This window comes from Trichomycterus rosablanca, chromosome 3, assembly GCF_030014385.1.
Source record: "Trichomycterus rosablanca isolate fTriRos1 chromosome 3, fTriRos1.hap1, whole genome shotgun sequence".
Lineage (NCBI taxonomy): Eukaryota > Metazoa > Chordata > Actinopteri > Siluriformes > Trichomycteridae > Trichomycterus > Trichomycterus rosablanca.
Genome location: NC_085990.1, coordinates 8,323,153 through 8,340,134, shown reverse-complemented (window position 1 = coordinate 8,340,134; position 16,982 = coordinate 8,323,153). Strand labels below are relative to the sequence as shown.

Below are 16,982 nucleotides of genomic sequence, written 5' to 3'. Positions count from 1 at the left end.
CTTGAACTTGCACAGTTCTGATAAGTAGTCCAGGACCTTAACCACTGCCCAATTCTTTTCACCAGACTTGACAACATCCACTGCGTTTCTTGTACGTCGTCCATTTCTTCATTCCTTTAGCTTCTGGGAGGCCTGCTGATTGATGCCTCCAGGGGGTGCTGTATAAATGATTATTAAAACCTGATGCTGTGCTGATGCAGCTCACTTTCTCTACAGGTCTGACAGGTACATGAATAACACTTATAGCGGTAGACCAGCTAAGGAACAACAGAACAATCTGAGAACAATGTGAATGTCCACGAGGTGTTTTAGAAGTGGACTTGGCAAGCTCTCACTGCTCGGTCTGGGCGGCTTCCACAGCTGGGGCGGTTGAAACTAAATCGTGGAACCTGATTCTGCACCATGTCTTGAGAATCTATTAAGGGCTAAAGAAAAATGCAGCTCCAGAACCGGGTGTCTGACCAGGTCTCGGGTCATCTTCCTCACTTTCTCTGATGTCAAGAAGCTCCATCATTTTTCCTCTGTCGAGCCGTCACCCGGGCAAAGTTGTGTCATAATTATTGAGCCGTGAGCGCTTGTTTGGTTCCAGCTCAAGGCTGCGTGTATTTGTTTGTGTTTTGATTTATGCTCCATGCATTTGACGTCTCGCTGTCCCTGGTGCTGATCCCATTTCACGAGGGCGCTGTTGGCCTCACTAGAGGCTCGGCCACGCCCCTGTCTATCTGTCGTTCCCTTTCATTATTCCTCTGTCCAGCTGTGTTAAGTTATAATCCAGCTGCTTAGATTCTTAGAGTGCGCGCATACACACTCACAGGCCTCGGGAGGTGCAAAATAATTTAGGATCAGGTCCATAATCCCAAAACACACACACACACACACATACACACATACACACACATACACACCAGTCCATGTGCTTCTGAACTGTAAAACAAAGGGCACCATTATGCACTGTGGTCAGATCTCACTATCTAGATTATACCTAAATGTGTGTCTGTGTGTGTGTGTCTGTGTGTGTGTGTGTGTGTGTGTGTGTGTGTGTGTGTGTGTGTGTGTGTGTGTGGCAGCTGTTCTCTGGTGAAAGTTCATGAATGTAAGTTCTCACCACTCTCAATGAGCATCTAATCCTGTGTGTGTGTGTGTGTGTGTGTGTGTGGCTAAAATGCCACCTGTGTTAGCTTCTGTTCAGCATGTAGTTTAGCTAGCAATGGGTATGCGGACATCTTCCTGATTATTGAGTTCCAGCATGACCTTGGTATGAAGGAACTCCAGTGGCCTGCACATAGGGATGAATCAGAACTGTGATTGTAAGCCAGGCCTTCTCCTGACTCGTATTAACGCCCATGCTTTCAGGAACAGGATGCCCAACAAGCTTATAGTTTGATGTCTGTTGGCTTTTTTACACAGAATTTCATGATTTCTTGTAAACATGCTGCAGCTCCTGGGCTGCGTCCCAAACCACATATTGCTGCACTAAATACAGGCTCTGTTAAACCAGCCTCTGCCATTGTGGGTTACCATACTATTTGAACACACTGTTTAGTGTGGTTTCGGACGTGGCTGCAGGATGTTATGCTAACAAGGCAACGATTGTACTGAGAAAAAGTAATTGCCCCCTTCTTTTAACAGCCTCTGTTAGAGCAGTTAAATAGTAAATAGTTTTTGGTCATTAAACAAAGCATAAGCCGCTCAGGTGGCGCAGCGGTAAAAACACGCGCTGCAACCAGAGCTGGATTTTGAAAGTGCGTCGTTTCGAATCCAGCTCTGCCTTCAGCCGGTCGAAGGCTGGGCGGCTATATGAACAACGATTGGCCTGTTGTTCAGGTGGGGGGGGGCGGGATTGGGGACCGGAGGGGGTGGGTCTCTCTCTGTCAGAATGCGATTACGACCTCTGCCGGCTGATTAAGAGGCGCCTACACAGGAGATGAGGGAGGGTGCCCTTAGGGTGTGTCTCTCCGCATGCAGCGCTAGGTGGCGCCAAACTCATCAATGTGTGGGTGGCAAAGATGCATCCGGCTGCTGCCAGTGTTTCGGAGGGGATGTCAGGGCAGGGTTCGGCATAGACAGAGAGGAAGTACGATGCAAATTGGACAATTGGATGCGCTAAAGGGGGAGAAAAAGGGGAAAAATATAAAATAAAAAAAATAAAAAAGCATAATATTTCATGAGGTGAACCTACAAGAGGGGGCAATTACTCTTTGGTATGCTCTCTGGGTCTGTTTGGGGCAGTATATTTTCTTTTTATTTAGTCAGTATTTGTGAACGACACTCTCCAGACCGTCAGACTTTCCACTCTGAAAGGTTCCTCTACTGTATTTTCACATTCCTTCCGTTCATCTGTTCCTCTGAACTTTCGACTCGACCCTCTCTCTGTTTTCCACCTGTTACGTCCCTAGTTTCCTCTCTCCTCTCTCTCTCCTCTCTTTCTGTCTCTCTCTCTCTATCTTTATCTCTCAGTTTTATTGTTTCCATATGGCGGCTCATGCAGCACACACTGTAAATTATACCAGAAATTTAATAACTCACTCTCTCTTCCCCCGTCTCTTCTTTTCACCCCGTTACTGTATTTTATCAGTCTACAGTCTTACAGGGACACTACTGGGAATTTTGGACTGTCTTAAATTTTATTGGCTGGGTTCCTTACCCCACCACAACCTGTCACACCAAGATTTCTATTAGTGATTTTCACACTTCACACTTTTTACAGCTCTGTAAATCCAGTTACAGTTCACAGAGAACCATAATTAAAATGTAATAGGTGTCATTGTATATTAGTAAAGGCAACAGCATGGTACATACACTAATCAGCCATAACATTAAAACCATCTCCTTGTTCGCTGACTCGCTGTCCATTTTATTAGCTCCACCTACCATATAGAAGCACTTTGTAGTTCTGTTCTTCAATGGTCAGGACCCCCACAGGACCACCATAGAGCAGGTCTTATTTAGGTGGTGGATCATTCTCAGCACTGCAGTGACACTGACATGGTGGTGGTGTGTTAGTGTGTGTTGTGCTGGTATGAGTGGATCAGACACAGCAGTGCTGCTGGAGTTTTAAATGCCGTGTCCACACACTTTCCACTCTATTAGACACTCCTACCTAGTTGGTCCACCTTGTAGATGTAAAGTCAGAGACGATCGCTCATCTATTGCTGCTGTTTGAGTTGGTCATCTTCTAGACCTTCATCAGTGGTCACTGCCCACGGGGCGCTGTTGGCTGGATATATTTTTGGTTGGTGGACTATTCTCAGTCCAGCAGTGACAGTGAGGCATTTAAAAACTCCAGCAGCGCAGCTGTGTCTTATCCACTCATACCAGCACAACACACACTAACACACCACCCCCATGTCAGTGTCACTGCAGTGCTGAGAATGATCCACCACCTAAATAATACCTGCTCTGTGGTGGTCCTGTGGGGGTCCTGACCATTGAAGAACAGGGTGAAAGGGGGATTACAAAGCATGCAGAGAAACAGATGGACTACAGTCAGTAATTGTAGAACTACAAAGTGCTTCTATATGGTAAGTGGAGCTGAAAAAATGGACAGTGAGTGTAGAAACAAGGAGGTGGTTTTAATGTTATGGCTGATTAGAGTATGTGCACCATATATCCAAAAGTATGTGGACACTTGACCATTAGCTTTTTGGAAACCTTTTTCAAAACAATGTTGATTATTATGAAGGGTGTTTCAAGGACTCATCAAACCCAAAAGCACAGTCATGCTGGAACAGGAAAGGGCCTTCCTAAAACTGTTTTCTCAAAGAAATCAGAAAATCTGATCAGTCCAATATGATCCTGTTTCAGTCCGTTGTTTTAAAGCAGTATAGGTCCTCACACTGACACTTTATATGAAAGCAGTGTGGCTTTGTGGCACAGCAGCCTCCAAGTACAGGTTTGGGTTGCCAAACATTTTAGTTTTACATCTACAGCATTTATCAAATGCTTTATCTTTATCAAAAGCGAGTTAGTGTTGAAGGCCTTGATGAAGGGCCCAACAGTGGCTACTTAACATATATGGACACCCCTCTTAATTATTAAGTCTAGCCACCTGCATTAATAACATGTGTATGAAGACAATTATATGAAATAAATTACTTGCTTTGTGGAAACTTAGTGGAAACAGTTTGGGGAAGGCTTTTTTTCTGTTCCAGCATGACAGTGCACCCTGTGCCCAAAGCAAGTTTGCTGAAAAGGTGCCCTGCAGAGAGGCCTAACCTCAACTCTACCTAACACATTTGGGATTAATTGAAACGACATTACCAAAACAGTCCTCATCTGACATGAGTGCCTAAACCGACACTTGTTTTTTTATTCAATGGGCACAAATTCCCACAGACTCATGGTTCCCACATGGCCATGATTTTGTAATATGTCCAAGAAGCTTCTGCAAATTTGGATTATAAAGTGTTCTATTTGTGAATAAATACTGTATTAATTGTATTTTTTTCTGTGTGCAGGCGTGTGCGGGTCCATCGGTGGACCCTAGAGCTGAGCAGTGCACTGCGTTTAATGACAAAGAGTTCATGGGCAGAATTTATGACTGGGAGCCTTTTACTGAAGGTAAGAGTGCAAGTTCTCTTCTTTACTGTTCAGTAACACACACACAAACTAACACTTGTTTTGCTTTACCTGTTATGACCTGGCTTTTTACTTTCACACATGCAGCTTTACACTGTCATTCACGAGGTTTACACTTGCTCATCAATCCACTTTTAAAATGATTTTAACAAACTGTATAAATGTGTTTATTATCCTGATATATGGGAATATCATCAGAAAGAGGGTTTGCACCATACAGTGCACCTGAATCTGTAAAATATCATTCACTTAATAGCTTCAGAAGAACACTGTGACCTAAAAACAGCATTTGGGTTCCAAACTTTGGTTAGAAGAACATTCACTCACTCACTTTCTTAACCGTTTATCCAATTAGGGTTGCATGGGGTGCTGGAGCCAATCCCAGCTTTTCAATAAGCGCAAGGCACACACAGTAACACCCTGGACGGGGCACCAGTCTATCGCAGACACACACACACACATACACACACCCATTCATCTATAGGACAATACAGTGTCTCCATTTTTTTTTTTTTTGACTGCATGTTTTTGGACTGTGGGAGGAAACCAGAGCTCCCGGAGGAAACCCACGCAGACACGGGAGAACATGCGAACTCCGCACAGAGAGGACCCAGACCGCCCCGCCTGGTGATCGAACCCAGCACCTTTTTGCTGTGAGGCAACAGTGCTACACACCGAGCCACCGTGCCCGGTTAGAGGAACACTCATCTGAATTTGGGTTTTGCCGATCCTACCTATGTAACCAGATCTCAGTGTTATCGAACACATTGCCATGCAACACACTGTGGAACACAGAAATCCTACACCTCAGAAAACAACAAAATTGTGAATCGCTTTACAGGAAGTATGTATAGGTATTCATTGTCTATAGAATATTTCCGCAAGCTTGTGGAGTCCATGTCTTATATTTCTCCAGTCCTACGCTTCTGTGGGGGACCTACCAAGTATTAGACAGGTGTACTAGTTTTTTCTGGCACCTGTAAAGTTTTCAAATTGGATTTAAACACTGACATTAAAATTGATGATAATAAGAAGACACTGAAAAGGAAGATTTTACCTTCTCCCTGCTATAGCCAAAAATCTTAAAGTGTGTCTGCCAAAAGAGCATTCATAAGGACAGGCACTGATGTTGGACAGTTAAATTTTTTGGGACTTTGGATTTTTCTAACTTTGTTAGACAGTAATTGGACTTGACACAGGCACTGCATCACTTCTTATCTTCTACACTCAGACCTTAGGACTTTGAACTGAGGTGTCGATGTAATGATCAGGTGGTTTATCATATAAACATTCATTTCCACATGCAGACGTGATTCATAAGAAAAAGCAGACAAGCTTTCATTTTCCTTATTAGTGGCATGATAATTACAGCTTTGTAAAAAGTATGCGGACACCATACCTAATCTGAGAATGGCTAAGACAAGCGTAACTATTACTTAACTAGGGGTCAGCTGAGTGATAAAGGTAAGGCAAAAACATGGATTGTGATCAATAGATTGTGTTTTTTAACTAATCAGTTTGCACGATCAGTTTGCAGTAAATATTTATTGTGACAGATTAAAGATGCTGAGAAAAGACAGATCAGTGTACAAATTTTTTATATATACAAACTGCTCAACCCAGCCAACACTTCACCTGAGAATAAATGTTTTAAATAGTGTTGTCATTACAGTACAGACATCATAAATTGTTTACAATTGTATTAAAAACGTGATATGAAATTACATCACGACAGATCAATAGAATCACATTTACGTTTAGCACGATTTACTTGATTTTTTATTAAAACTGGACTTACAGTTACAAAATTGCACACATTCCCTCTCTTTCATTTTCCCACATATCCAGCACTTCAATTCTATCCGGATCCCAGACACAATCCTCCTCTAAACCGCTTGGCACCATACCACAGTTGGGTGGTACCCACGCAGTATCGTAGCCGTGTTCATGCCACGTTTTCTGTAACGGGTGGCCTTGCTTGTCGATCCTCTTCACTTTTCCCACTCGAACCTTCAGCTTCAGGATGGCCAGTTTCTCTCCAGATTTGGGTTTAAGGGGGTAGCGTTTGGCTTTTTCCACACTTCTGCTCACATACACGCCAGGGCCAAGCATCCCGCCAGACGAGCGTTCGAAACCATGTCGTTTGATCTTCTGTGCTGCCTCCATAGTCGTACCGTGGTACATAATGTAAGATTTCTCTCCCCAAGGGCTCATTATAAACTTGAGGGCTTTGATAAAATCATAATCCATGTTTACCAGAAAACTCACCTGAAATAAATGACAGATGAAGGTTTCAGTCCCCCCTCATGTTTGCTCGTGTGCTTCATTTGATGTCAAATTGGTCCAGAGTTTATTAGGCATATTTAATTAATGTGTTGTACTTATTGATTATATTAGTATGTGAATTGTTTTCAGGTAAAAAATTTACATTTTATCAACTTGGGCAGAGCGGCAACTCATCTCAGGGCTTCCCCTTCCCTCAGACATAGCCAATCATGTCTGTCTAGACGCTCAGTCGGCTGATAGCACTGCTAATATTTAAATCCAGATCTCAGCGGTGGTGGGCTAGCGTTACAGACTGCTGTGAAAATTTGCATTTATGTTTAAATTGTTGATGGAAATTAATGATTTTTCCACAACTGTGAATATAACGCATCCTTCATGGTTCTCTTGGGTCTACTGTGCGTTTCTGAATATCTGCCTGGTCATAAATATACTCACAGTGACTTAAATAATTAATTTTGTGGCATGGCATAATTTCCCTTTACTGATTATGATTGACCACCAGTGCTTATTTTTCTGTGCCAATATAAATAGGGCTATTGTGACTTATTAGGTTTAGTCATATGCAGTACAATCAGAAATACTAAAGGCACAGCTCCCAGGTGGCGCAGCGGGATATTCCACAGCAGGATATTCCGCTAGCATACCATTGCTGAGATTCTGAACTCCTCGGTTTGAAACTCTGTGTTCCCTCCGGTCGGCTGGGCGCCATCTAGCAGGCATAAATGGCAGTGCCGGCAGCAGATACTAATTGGCCATCGTATCTGCAGGGTGGGGCCGGACTATGTGTGGGTGGGTGGGTGGGCGGGCCTTCATACGCTGTGTAAGGACCCTGATTGGCAGAAGAGACGCCTGTGCAGAATGCAGGGCGAGAAAAGGAGGGTTGTGCACGTGTCGGAGGAGGCATGTACAGCGACGTGCTCTCCTCGGATGCAATCTGGTATCTCTCAGCAGCGGAAGACAAATCGAGTGTGCTAAATTGGGAGGGAAATGGGGAGAAAATGTATAAAAAAATACTAAAGGCACAATTAGCTTCAGGTTTCAAGATCTGTACAAACAATTTTCTGTTGATACATAGTACATGGAACAGTGGCCACTTTGTCAAGGTTGTGACGAAAACCCAAACAGCCACCTTATGCTGAAGAAAAATTCATCAAATGGTTAAATGTAATCCAAAAACACAGAAAACAGATCTTCCACGAATTTGAAGCGGAGGGAATGCAAATGTCCTGTCTACAATCAAAACAAGCGTTACATAACCGTGAGCTTAAACGCTGCCTCGCAGGAAAGTTCCTACTCCAAAACTGGCTCTGTATAGTTTCACTGAAGTTTGTTTTCACACAACAAAGAATAAAAAAAAACATCTTCTGGAGGAGTTTTGTGTTCAATTGAAGTTATTTGGTCATAATAAGCAGAGGTATGGGATCTGCAGTGGTGGAGGAAATTACAACAGAGGAAATGGACACGACTAGATTGGGAGGCAAAGGGGAAAAAATGCATTAAATAAAAAAAACAATAGAAAAAATCATTAGGCCTAAAAATCAACCTAACTTAAACTTGAGCGAGTAACAATATAAAAGTATACACATACACATCACTCCTTAGAGTCTGACTAAATTAGGTGCTGCGTGACAGTCACAGTTTGATATAATCATTTATATAGAGACTAGGTTCCAAGCACGTGTAAGCAACCCTAAATATAACTTTACACATAACTTTACATATAACCAGTGTGTATAACTCTATATATACATTTTAACACACCAGTATACCAAAGAGAAAACTAAAAGTTAAAAGTAGAGTATAATTACGGTAGAAGGAGAAAGATGAGAAACGTACCGGCTGATGAAGTGCTAGGAAGAGTTTTAGTTTGAGAATGGAACTTCAGGTTTATACCAGACTCCCATTCTTTTACTTTCAGTTTTTATAGGTGACTTCACCTTCAGTTTTGTCTCATTGATACTCAGTTGCTATGCTCTTATTCGGGATAGCACACACCCTTCAGTTTCCTATGGCTTCTATACAGCAGTTATTTAAAGCTTAAGAAGATGATAAAGCAAAAAAAACTCAAGATTGTTCAAGTACTGTTTTTACTGAAAGTGTAGTTCCACTACAAGTGGCCTTTAGTGCTTTACAGATATAAACAGGGCGGCACAATGATGGGCAGCGCTGTCACAGCACAGCAAGAAGGCCCTGGGTTCGATTCCCTGCCTGGACAGTAAGGATCCTTTTCGTGTGGAATTTGCATGTGGGTTTGTTCCAATTTTCTCCCACAAGTCAAAAAATATGGAGAAAGTTGGAGCTACAGGAAGTCGTAAACCTTTAAAGATGTAAATCTCCTTGTCCATTGGCCGCTCAGGTGGCAAAGCGGTAAAATACGCTAGTGCACCAGAGCTGGGATTTTGAATACGTCATATTGAATCTCAGATCTGCCATCTGGCTGGGCTGGGCGGCTATATGAACTCTGTTTGGCTGTTGTTCATCTACAGAGGGAGCCAGTTAGGGCAGCGTTTTCCAACCTTTTATGCACCACTGACCGGGCGTGTGTCAGTTCGCTCTCCTCAATCGGGGCAGGAGTCAGCACCAGTAGAGAGAAAGCATAACACAATTGGGTAAAAATTGAACTTGCTAAAAATTGGGAGAAAAAGGCAGAAAATGTGTTTTTAAAAAGTCTCCTTGTCTTTGTTTCAAAGATTCAAAAGTGTGCGTGAATTTCAAATTGGCAGCAGTGCATAGGTTTAGTTTGTGTCTTTTCTAGTCAGTAACTTGTTTTGCCTCGCTACTCAAAGCCAGTCCATGTACTCCAGCTGTTTCACTCTTTCTTTTCTTCAATCTGTCTTCGAGCCAATTTACAAAAAAATCTGTTTATATTAATATGAGAGAGGTGTGAATGTTATTGATTGCTCAATAGTGGTAAACAGTGAGGTCAACTGACAGAAATCAGTGAAAAAGCTTTATGTTCATGTTTTCAATAGGAGGGTCGTCAGCTGACAGAAGAGAGTGATAGGATGTTTTGTAAGTGTATGACATGCGGGGTATATAAATATGCGGGATATATAAACTTTTTTTCACGTATTTAACTGCCACTTCTTTAAAGGTATAAATACAGATTTTTGTTTATTATAAGCTTTATTTAATGCACAAAGAAAGAAAACTTTATTACCGTACAGTACAGGTATATGCCATAGGCTAACTGGATGCTGGATGCCAGGGCAAAAGTTGTTAGTACATAGAGCACTAACTGTACTAAAACTTGCTCTAAGTGTATGTCTGTGTGAATGTGTGTGTGTGTGTGTGTGTGTGTGTGTGTGTGTGTGTGTGTGTGTGTGTGTGTGTGTGTGTGTCTGCACTATGATGGATGGAGACCTGTCTGGGGTGTTTTCTAGCTTTTGGCCAATTAATCTGACCCACTGCGACCCTGATCAGGATAAAGCAGTGGTAAAAGAGACAATGAATGAATGCAGTTAAAAACATGGTTTGGTGTGTAACAGGTTTGGCAGAGGTTTGGTTTTTGTTTTTGTTTCATTTTGAATTTTTTACTTTGTCTTATTACTGAAATAAGAAAATATGATCCTTACATAATCTATTTACCTCAAGCAATAATAATAATAATAATAATAAAAAAAAGAATTAAAGATCTTAACAGCTGTAAGTGGGGTTACGATAGTCTGTTACTTTGCATTCAGTTCATCACATGTTCATCTAGAGATTGGATTTTAATTAATGATTTAATTAATTAATTTGTTTACACTGATTGTATACAGAGTGACTTTTTACAGAAAAAACGACAGCAAGTTGATTGTACGTAGTGAGTTTCAAGAAATTACACACGCCCCAGCAACAGCCTTTATCACAGCAGCAGCTATTTCAGCACGAACATCTCTGTCATTCTCCCAAATTTCCAGCACTTCAATTCTGTCAGGGTCCCAAACACAATCCTCTTCCAACCCGCTTCGAACCATGCCACAGTTGGGTGGCACCCATGCCGTGTTGTACCCGTCTTCATGCCACGTTTTCTGTAGCGGGTGGCCTTGCTTGTCGATTCTCTTCACTTTTCCCACCCTTACCCTCAGCTTCAGGATGGCCAGTTTCTCATCGGGATGGGGGAATAGTGGGTAACGTTTAGCTTTCTCTACACTTCTGCTCACGTAGACGCCGGGGCCGAGCATCCCGTCAGGTGAGCATCTGAATCCATGACGCTTGATATTTTGCGCCGCTTCCATAGTCGCCCCATGGTACATGATGTAGAATCTTTGTCCTCGGTGGTCAGTTGAAAATTCGAGGCCTGTCTCGAAATCTTGTGACATGGCTTAGGCAATTTTCAGCTGAAATAAATATAGAAAAGAGTAGAATAGTTTTGTAATACACAGTCCAGGGTGAAGGTGATGTATGCAGACACATAGGGATCAATATAGGGGGCACCAGTATTTAAACGTAATAGTGAGTTAAGTAGGAGGAAACCACAGGTAGGAGAAAATGATCAGTAAGCACAGGTAAGGCTAAAATGACTTAAACACCCACCAAAGATCCACCAAAAATCAGGTCTGCTATAAATAAGAAGCTGCTAGACCTTAGATAGATAGATTGTCACTACCCACAGTGAACCGAGTTTTGCATTTTCATGGGTTTAAAAACTGCCACATAGCGCCCAAGTAGATATTCCACTAGCACACCAGCGCTGAGATTCTGAACTTCCGGACTATGTGTGGGTGGGTGGGTCTTCATACGCTGTGTAAGGACCCTGATTGACAGAAGAGACGCCTGTGCAGAATGCAGGGGCGAGAAGAGGCGTGCACAGCGACGTGCTCTCCTCGGATGCAATCTGGTATCTCTCAGCAGTGGAAGACAAATTGAGTGGGGAGAAAATGCTATGAAAAAAAACTGCCACATGAAGAAGAAGCTTGTGCTTTTGTGGTATGTTATTTGCAACAACTTAAATTGAGCTTTGAGTGGCAGCTTGTATGCCTAAACAATGTCAAGCTAGCTTGACTGTGGACAGTGACACCCTTGTTTTAGAAGCCTCTAATTGATGGCAGATTTATTTTGGTCCTTGAATTACATCTGACCATCCAAGTTTACTTTTAGCATAAGGACAGTTTAAATTTCTTTCCTGATCTTGGTAAAAGTGTTGTTATGTGTTTTTAATAATGGTGTAATCAATATAGCTCCCCTTTTTCTCCCAATTTATATGGGCACAGAGAAGTCACTAGCTGTAGTCAGTCATAATCCGTAATGAGGAATCAGGAGGTCATGATGTAAAGTTAAATAACATTATAGAAGTTTCAGCACAACTAGATTAATCAATGTATGAAAGTTTTTTTGGATGAAGAAGTGTGTCCAAAGTATTCAGTCACGGTAAAACACGCTAGCACACCAGAGCTGGGATTTCGAATACATCGTATCGAATCTCAGCTCTGCCATCCGGCTGGGCTGGGCGGCCACATGAACAATGATTGGCTGTTGTTCAGGGATGGGAAAGCCGGACCAGGGTTCTTCATAACTGGTGCAATTACGACCTCTGCTGGCTGATTGATGGCACCCGCTGATCAGGATGTGGCTCTCCGTGCACAAGGTTGGTCCATATGAACTCACCTCATACAGGAGGGGGCGTGTGTCAGTTGCGAAGCTCCTCAGTCAGCAGTGGAGGGTTGTATCGGTAGAGGTGAAGCATTATGCAACGAGGGTAATTGAATACGACTAGATTAGGGGAGAAAATTTGGGGGGGTGTTTCGGAGAAAAAGATGGGAAAGAAAGACACTTAACCCTCAGTTGCTTCAACAATATACTGTCACAGTACTGTCAATGTCACGGATAAAAACAGATGTAGAAATCAATAAAATCCAAAACAGCTATGAAATACAGCTCTGTACATTACATAGTGTACACCCATGTACGTTACATTTTGACCTCAACACACAAGCTGCACAAGCTTATATTTTTAGTCTTGTTTTAATCTAAGATTAAACATTTTTGTCTGTAATATTCCTCTGTTTGAGCTTTTAAAGCTGTACGTGCGTTAGACTCACAGATTTCGTGTTGTGCTCGAGTGAGTATAAATATAGAGCAGGGTTCATTTCAAGTTTATGGACGTGTATTTTTAAAATACATGTCTAGATATATCTGCAACACCATGAGTTTCCTGAGCTCAGAAACTTAAATAACTCAAAAAATACAATAAAATCTGAGAAATACAAACTTACGTGAGTTCTCATGAAGTGTCCTGAGAGGAAGTCAGAGTTTTTTTTTATAACATACCTTCACTTTCATTGCTTTGGTGCACGGCTGCTCTGTTTCAGCCCCCTGCCAGTGAAATCCGCGACCTGTATCAAATTTACTTTGCTCATAACCTCTAATAAGCCTGCGGACTCCTACCAATGAGGCACATCTTTGTTTATGGACTGTAACCTCATAGGACGACGCAATAGTTCCTACCAATATTTTTGTGATATGGAATCTTGATGAGACTGAACGATCCAAAATATGTGGACACATGACCATGAGCTTATCTTACATGCCTTTCCAAAACCATCAGCATTAATTTTAAAGTTGCCCCCCTTTACATTTATTTAAGCTTTCCAAAAGACTTTGGAGTGTGTATATGGGGATTTGTAACTATTTAGTCAAAGAAGCATTTGTGAGTTCAGGCACTGAAGTTGGATGAGAGGGTCTGGCTCACAGTCAACATTCCAGTTAATCCCAGAGGTGTTCAGTGGGGTTGTGGCCAGAGCTTTGTGCAGGCCACTGGAGTTCCGCTATACCAAACATATAAAACCATGACAGGAGCTCAGTCATGCCTTCCCCAAACTGCTGCCAGAAAGTTGATGACGTAGTTTTATGTGTATTTTATTTTTTTTTAATTTAATTAATTTTTTCTATTTTTCCCACTCTTTCCCGCCAATCTTCTCCCCTAATCTAGTCATGTCATATTACCCTGATTGCATCCTCCACTGATTCAACCCTCCACCGCTGACTGAGGACGCTTCTCAACTGACACCCCTCCCCCCCCGGACACGTGCTCAGTACACACTGTATTTTTCACTTGAGTCAAGTTCATATATACCTATCAGCACTGTGCATGGAGAGCCACACCCTGATCAGAATTATCAGCCCTGTGCAGGTGCCAATGATCAGCCAGCAGGGGGCGTAATTGCACCAATCATGAGGACCCATGATCTGGCTTGCCCCTAACCCTGTGAACAACAGCCAATCGTTGTTCATGCAAGCCGCTCAGCCCAGCCGGGTGGCAGAGCTGAGTTTCGATACGATGTATTCAAAAATCCACCTCTGGTGTGCTAGTGTATTTTACCACTGTGCCACCTGAGCGACCGTATATTTTATTTTTAATCAAGAGTGTTTTAACTCAATAATTAAGGGTGTCCACATACTTTTGGCCATACAGTGTATACATTGCATATAAGTACATACCTTTTTGTTTATTTGTATTAGTACAAAGTTAAAAGATATTGTGCTTAAATGTACAGTGAATTTATGCACTGGTATAAATGGAATGAGAGTCAAATGGGTGAAGAGACTGAAAAACAATGATGCTAAGCTAAGCTAAGCTAGTAAGCCAGATTAGCTAACGAACAATGATCAGAGTGTCACGTCAATACACAATAAGAAAATATAATATAATAATGTTATTTATTGATGTGACCTGTTGAGATGTATCCGAGTTGCACGTAAGTTGCACACACAGCGACTTCAGACTCGACTCTGACTTGTTTCAGATGACTCGGACTCAACTCGTGACTGGCAAAAAAATGACTTGTGGACAACAAAAGTCAGCAACATTAGTAACATGTGACAATTATATATATATATATATACAGTATATATATAATATAACCTCATTCTGATCGTGTCATTTTCTGCTCTCTAATAACACTCCGGCTGTCTTAACTCGCAACGCACGCAATGGTTACAATCAGGTCACCCTAAAATCAGGCTAAAACAGGTCACATCAATAAATAACATTGCTATATTATATTTTCTTATTGTGTATTAATGTGACACTCTAAACACTTGGCTAGCTTCAGTGCTTGAAAATGATGTAGAGTTAGCTAGCTTGATGCTAGGCTAACATGGATGAACTCTGAAAGACAGTCAGTTGTAAATGGTGGAATCAAGAAAGTAGAGATAGAAAGTAAAATGTAAATGCAGCTTTATTTCACATTTATTCACAGACATTTTACATTTATTAAATGTATTAAACTGTTTGTTTACATTGATTGTAGAATATAAAATCACAAGGGTTCATTTACATAACATTTCACGAAATCACACATAAACTATCATCTCTTTCATTTTCCCACATATCCAGCACTTTGATTCTGTCCGGATCCCAGACACAGTCCTCCTCCAAACCACTTTCCACCATACCGCAGTTGGGTGGCACCCACGCCGTATCGTAGCCTTTTTCATGCCACGTTTTCTGTAGCGTGTGACCTTGCCGGTCAATTTTCTTTACTTTTCCGACTCGTACTTTTAGCTTCAGGATGGCCAGTTTCTCTCCAGATTTGGGATTCTTGGGGTAGGCCTTGGCTTTTTCCACACTTCTGCTCACGTAGACACCGGGGCCGAGCATCCCGTCATCCGAGCGTCTGAAACCGTTGCGCTTGATTTCCTGTGCAGCTTCCATTGTTGTACCATGGTACATGATGTAGCGTCTCCGTCCCCTGTGATCCACCACACTCTCAAGGCCTCTTGGGAAATCTGGATCCATTAATACTTTTACCTGTACAAGCATAAAGGTTCAAGGTTTAGTTCTTGCTCAAAAAAATATTCTCAAAAAACAGAGCAAAAGCTTCTCACAAGCTTCAGGAACATGTTGCTCCAAGAAATTCAGCCAAAAATATAAAGTCACATGTTAAAAATACATTTTTAGGCACACAGTTTAGCACACAGAGCCCTGTACTGTCTGTATAAACAGCATACTTAAGTTCAAATTCCTATAAGCAAGTTCTGTTCCTCTTAACGCATAACTCTATACATGTCTGAATTTTCTCTCATAGAACTAACAGATTTGTCTTTTGCTGTGTCTGAGGCTGAGACTGAGGAGATATATAATGCAGCATTCACTAAGTTTATGTAGTCATCTTAAAAATACATGTCCAAATACTGTATAACTTAACTAAGCAGAAGCTCCCTGATCCTACAAACTAAAAAATACAGCATGAAATCTATAAAGAAATGAAAGAACAAGATCACCTGCCAGATCACGAACAGCCATGAAATATTATGTACTAGATGTGTGCTCCGCTCTTATATTTGCACCAATATTCTTTCACTTTTGCTGCTAAAAATACTGCACCTTGGTCTGCATCTGGTCCAAGAGGTTTAAAAAACACCCACTCTGTGAAAGTCAGTGTTATCTGAGTCGTAAACACTGAGCTTACTGGAAATCCAGCAGTTATGAGAAACTCTGAAGACTTTTGGACTAAGGAACAAGAGGACAAGGGGACAAACAGACACTAATTAGATAGTCATGGGACATGTATACTGTTAAAGGTGAAAAGAGAAGGACAAGTTACCAAAAGTTTATGGACACCTTGGTATTTTACCTAACATATACTATATGGCTAAAAGTATGAGAACATCTGACCCTGAGCTTGTTGAAAATTCCCTGCAAAACCATGGAAGGACAAGAAATGCAGGAAATAAACAATGTTGAGCCAGAGAGGCGTGAGAGAAGTGAGAGATGATACAGAGAGACTATGAGACGTGATGCGTTAGTTACTGTATACTGATTGGTTCCAGGTGCCGAATGAATTATTGTGGCTTGTCTCTGTGTGTGTGTGTGTGTGTGTGTGTGTGAGAGTGATGCTCACAAATACATTAGTTTGGAGAAGGTGTACTCTTGTTCTAGCATGACCGTTTCTCTCAGCCTAATGTGAAGTCTATAAAGACCTGCTTTGGTTTGATTAGTTTGGTATGGTATTGGAATGTTGACTGTGAGTACAATTTCATATGCAGTTCCTGAGGAGGATGCCAAAGGTGCTACCAAAAGTAGTGTTGTTTTAAATAGGGTACAGCAGGGGTTTCCAATACGTCACACAGTGCAATCTGGTAGATCGCACCTCATTCAAACAGGTCAACGTGATTGACATGAAATGTGGCCA

The 16,982-nt window shown here is 41.7% G+C and overlaps 2 protein-coding genes across 2 annotated transcripts in view; one reads left to right on the top strand and one right to left on the bottom strand.

Moving 5' to 3' along the window:
- LOC134310887 (uncharacterized) overlaps positions 1-13,169 on the bottom strand; it is a 34,240-nt gene extending 21,071 nt beyond the window's left edge. The window contains exons 1-4 of the mRNA XM_062992614.1: positions 13,062-13,169; positions 10,762-11,186; positions 9,007-9,020; positions 6,377-6,806 (exon numbers count right to left, since the gene is read on the bottom strand). Coding sequence (XP_062848684.1) covers positions 6,379-6,806; positions 9,007-9,020; positions 10,762-11,168 — 849 coding nt within the window. The 5' untranslated portion in view covers positions 11,169-11,186; positions 13,062-13,169 and the 3' untranslated portion in view covers positions 6,377-6,378. The remainder of the gene's footprint in view (positions 1-6,376; positions 6,807-9,006; positions 9,021-10,761; positions 11,187-13,061) is intronic.
- adamtsl4 (ADAMTS-like 4) overlaps positions 1-16,982 on the top strand; it is a 66,971-nt gene that overhangs the window by 29,802 nt on the left and 20,187 nt on the right. The window contains exon 5 of the mRNA XM_062992613.1: positions 4,458-4,560. Within this exon, the coding sequence (XP_062848683.1) occupies positions 4,458-4,560 (103 nt within the window). The remainder of the gene's footprint in view (positions 1-4,457; positions 4,561-16,982) is intronic.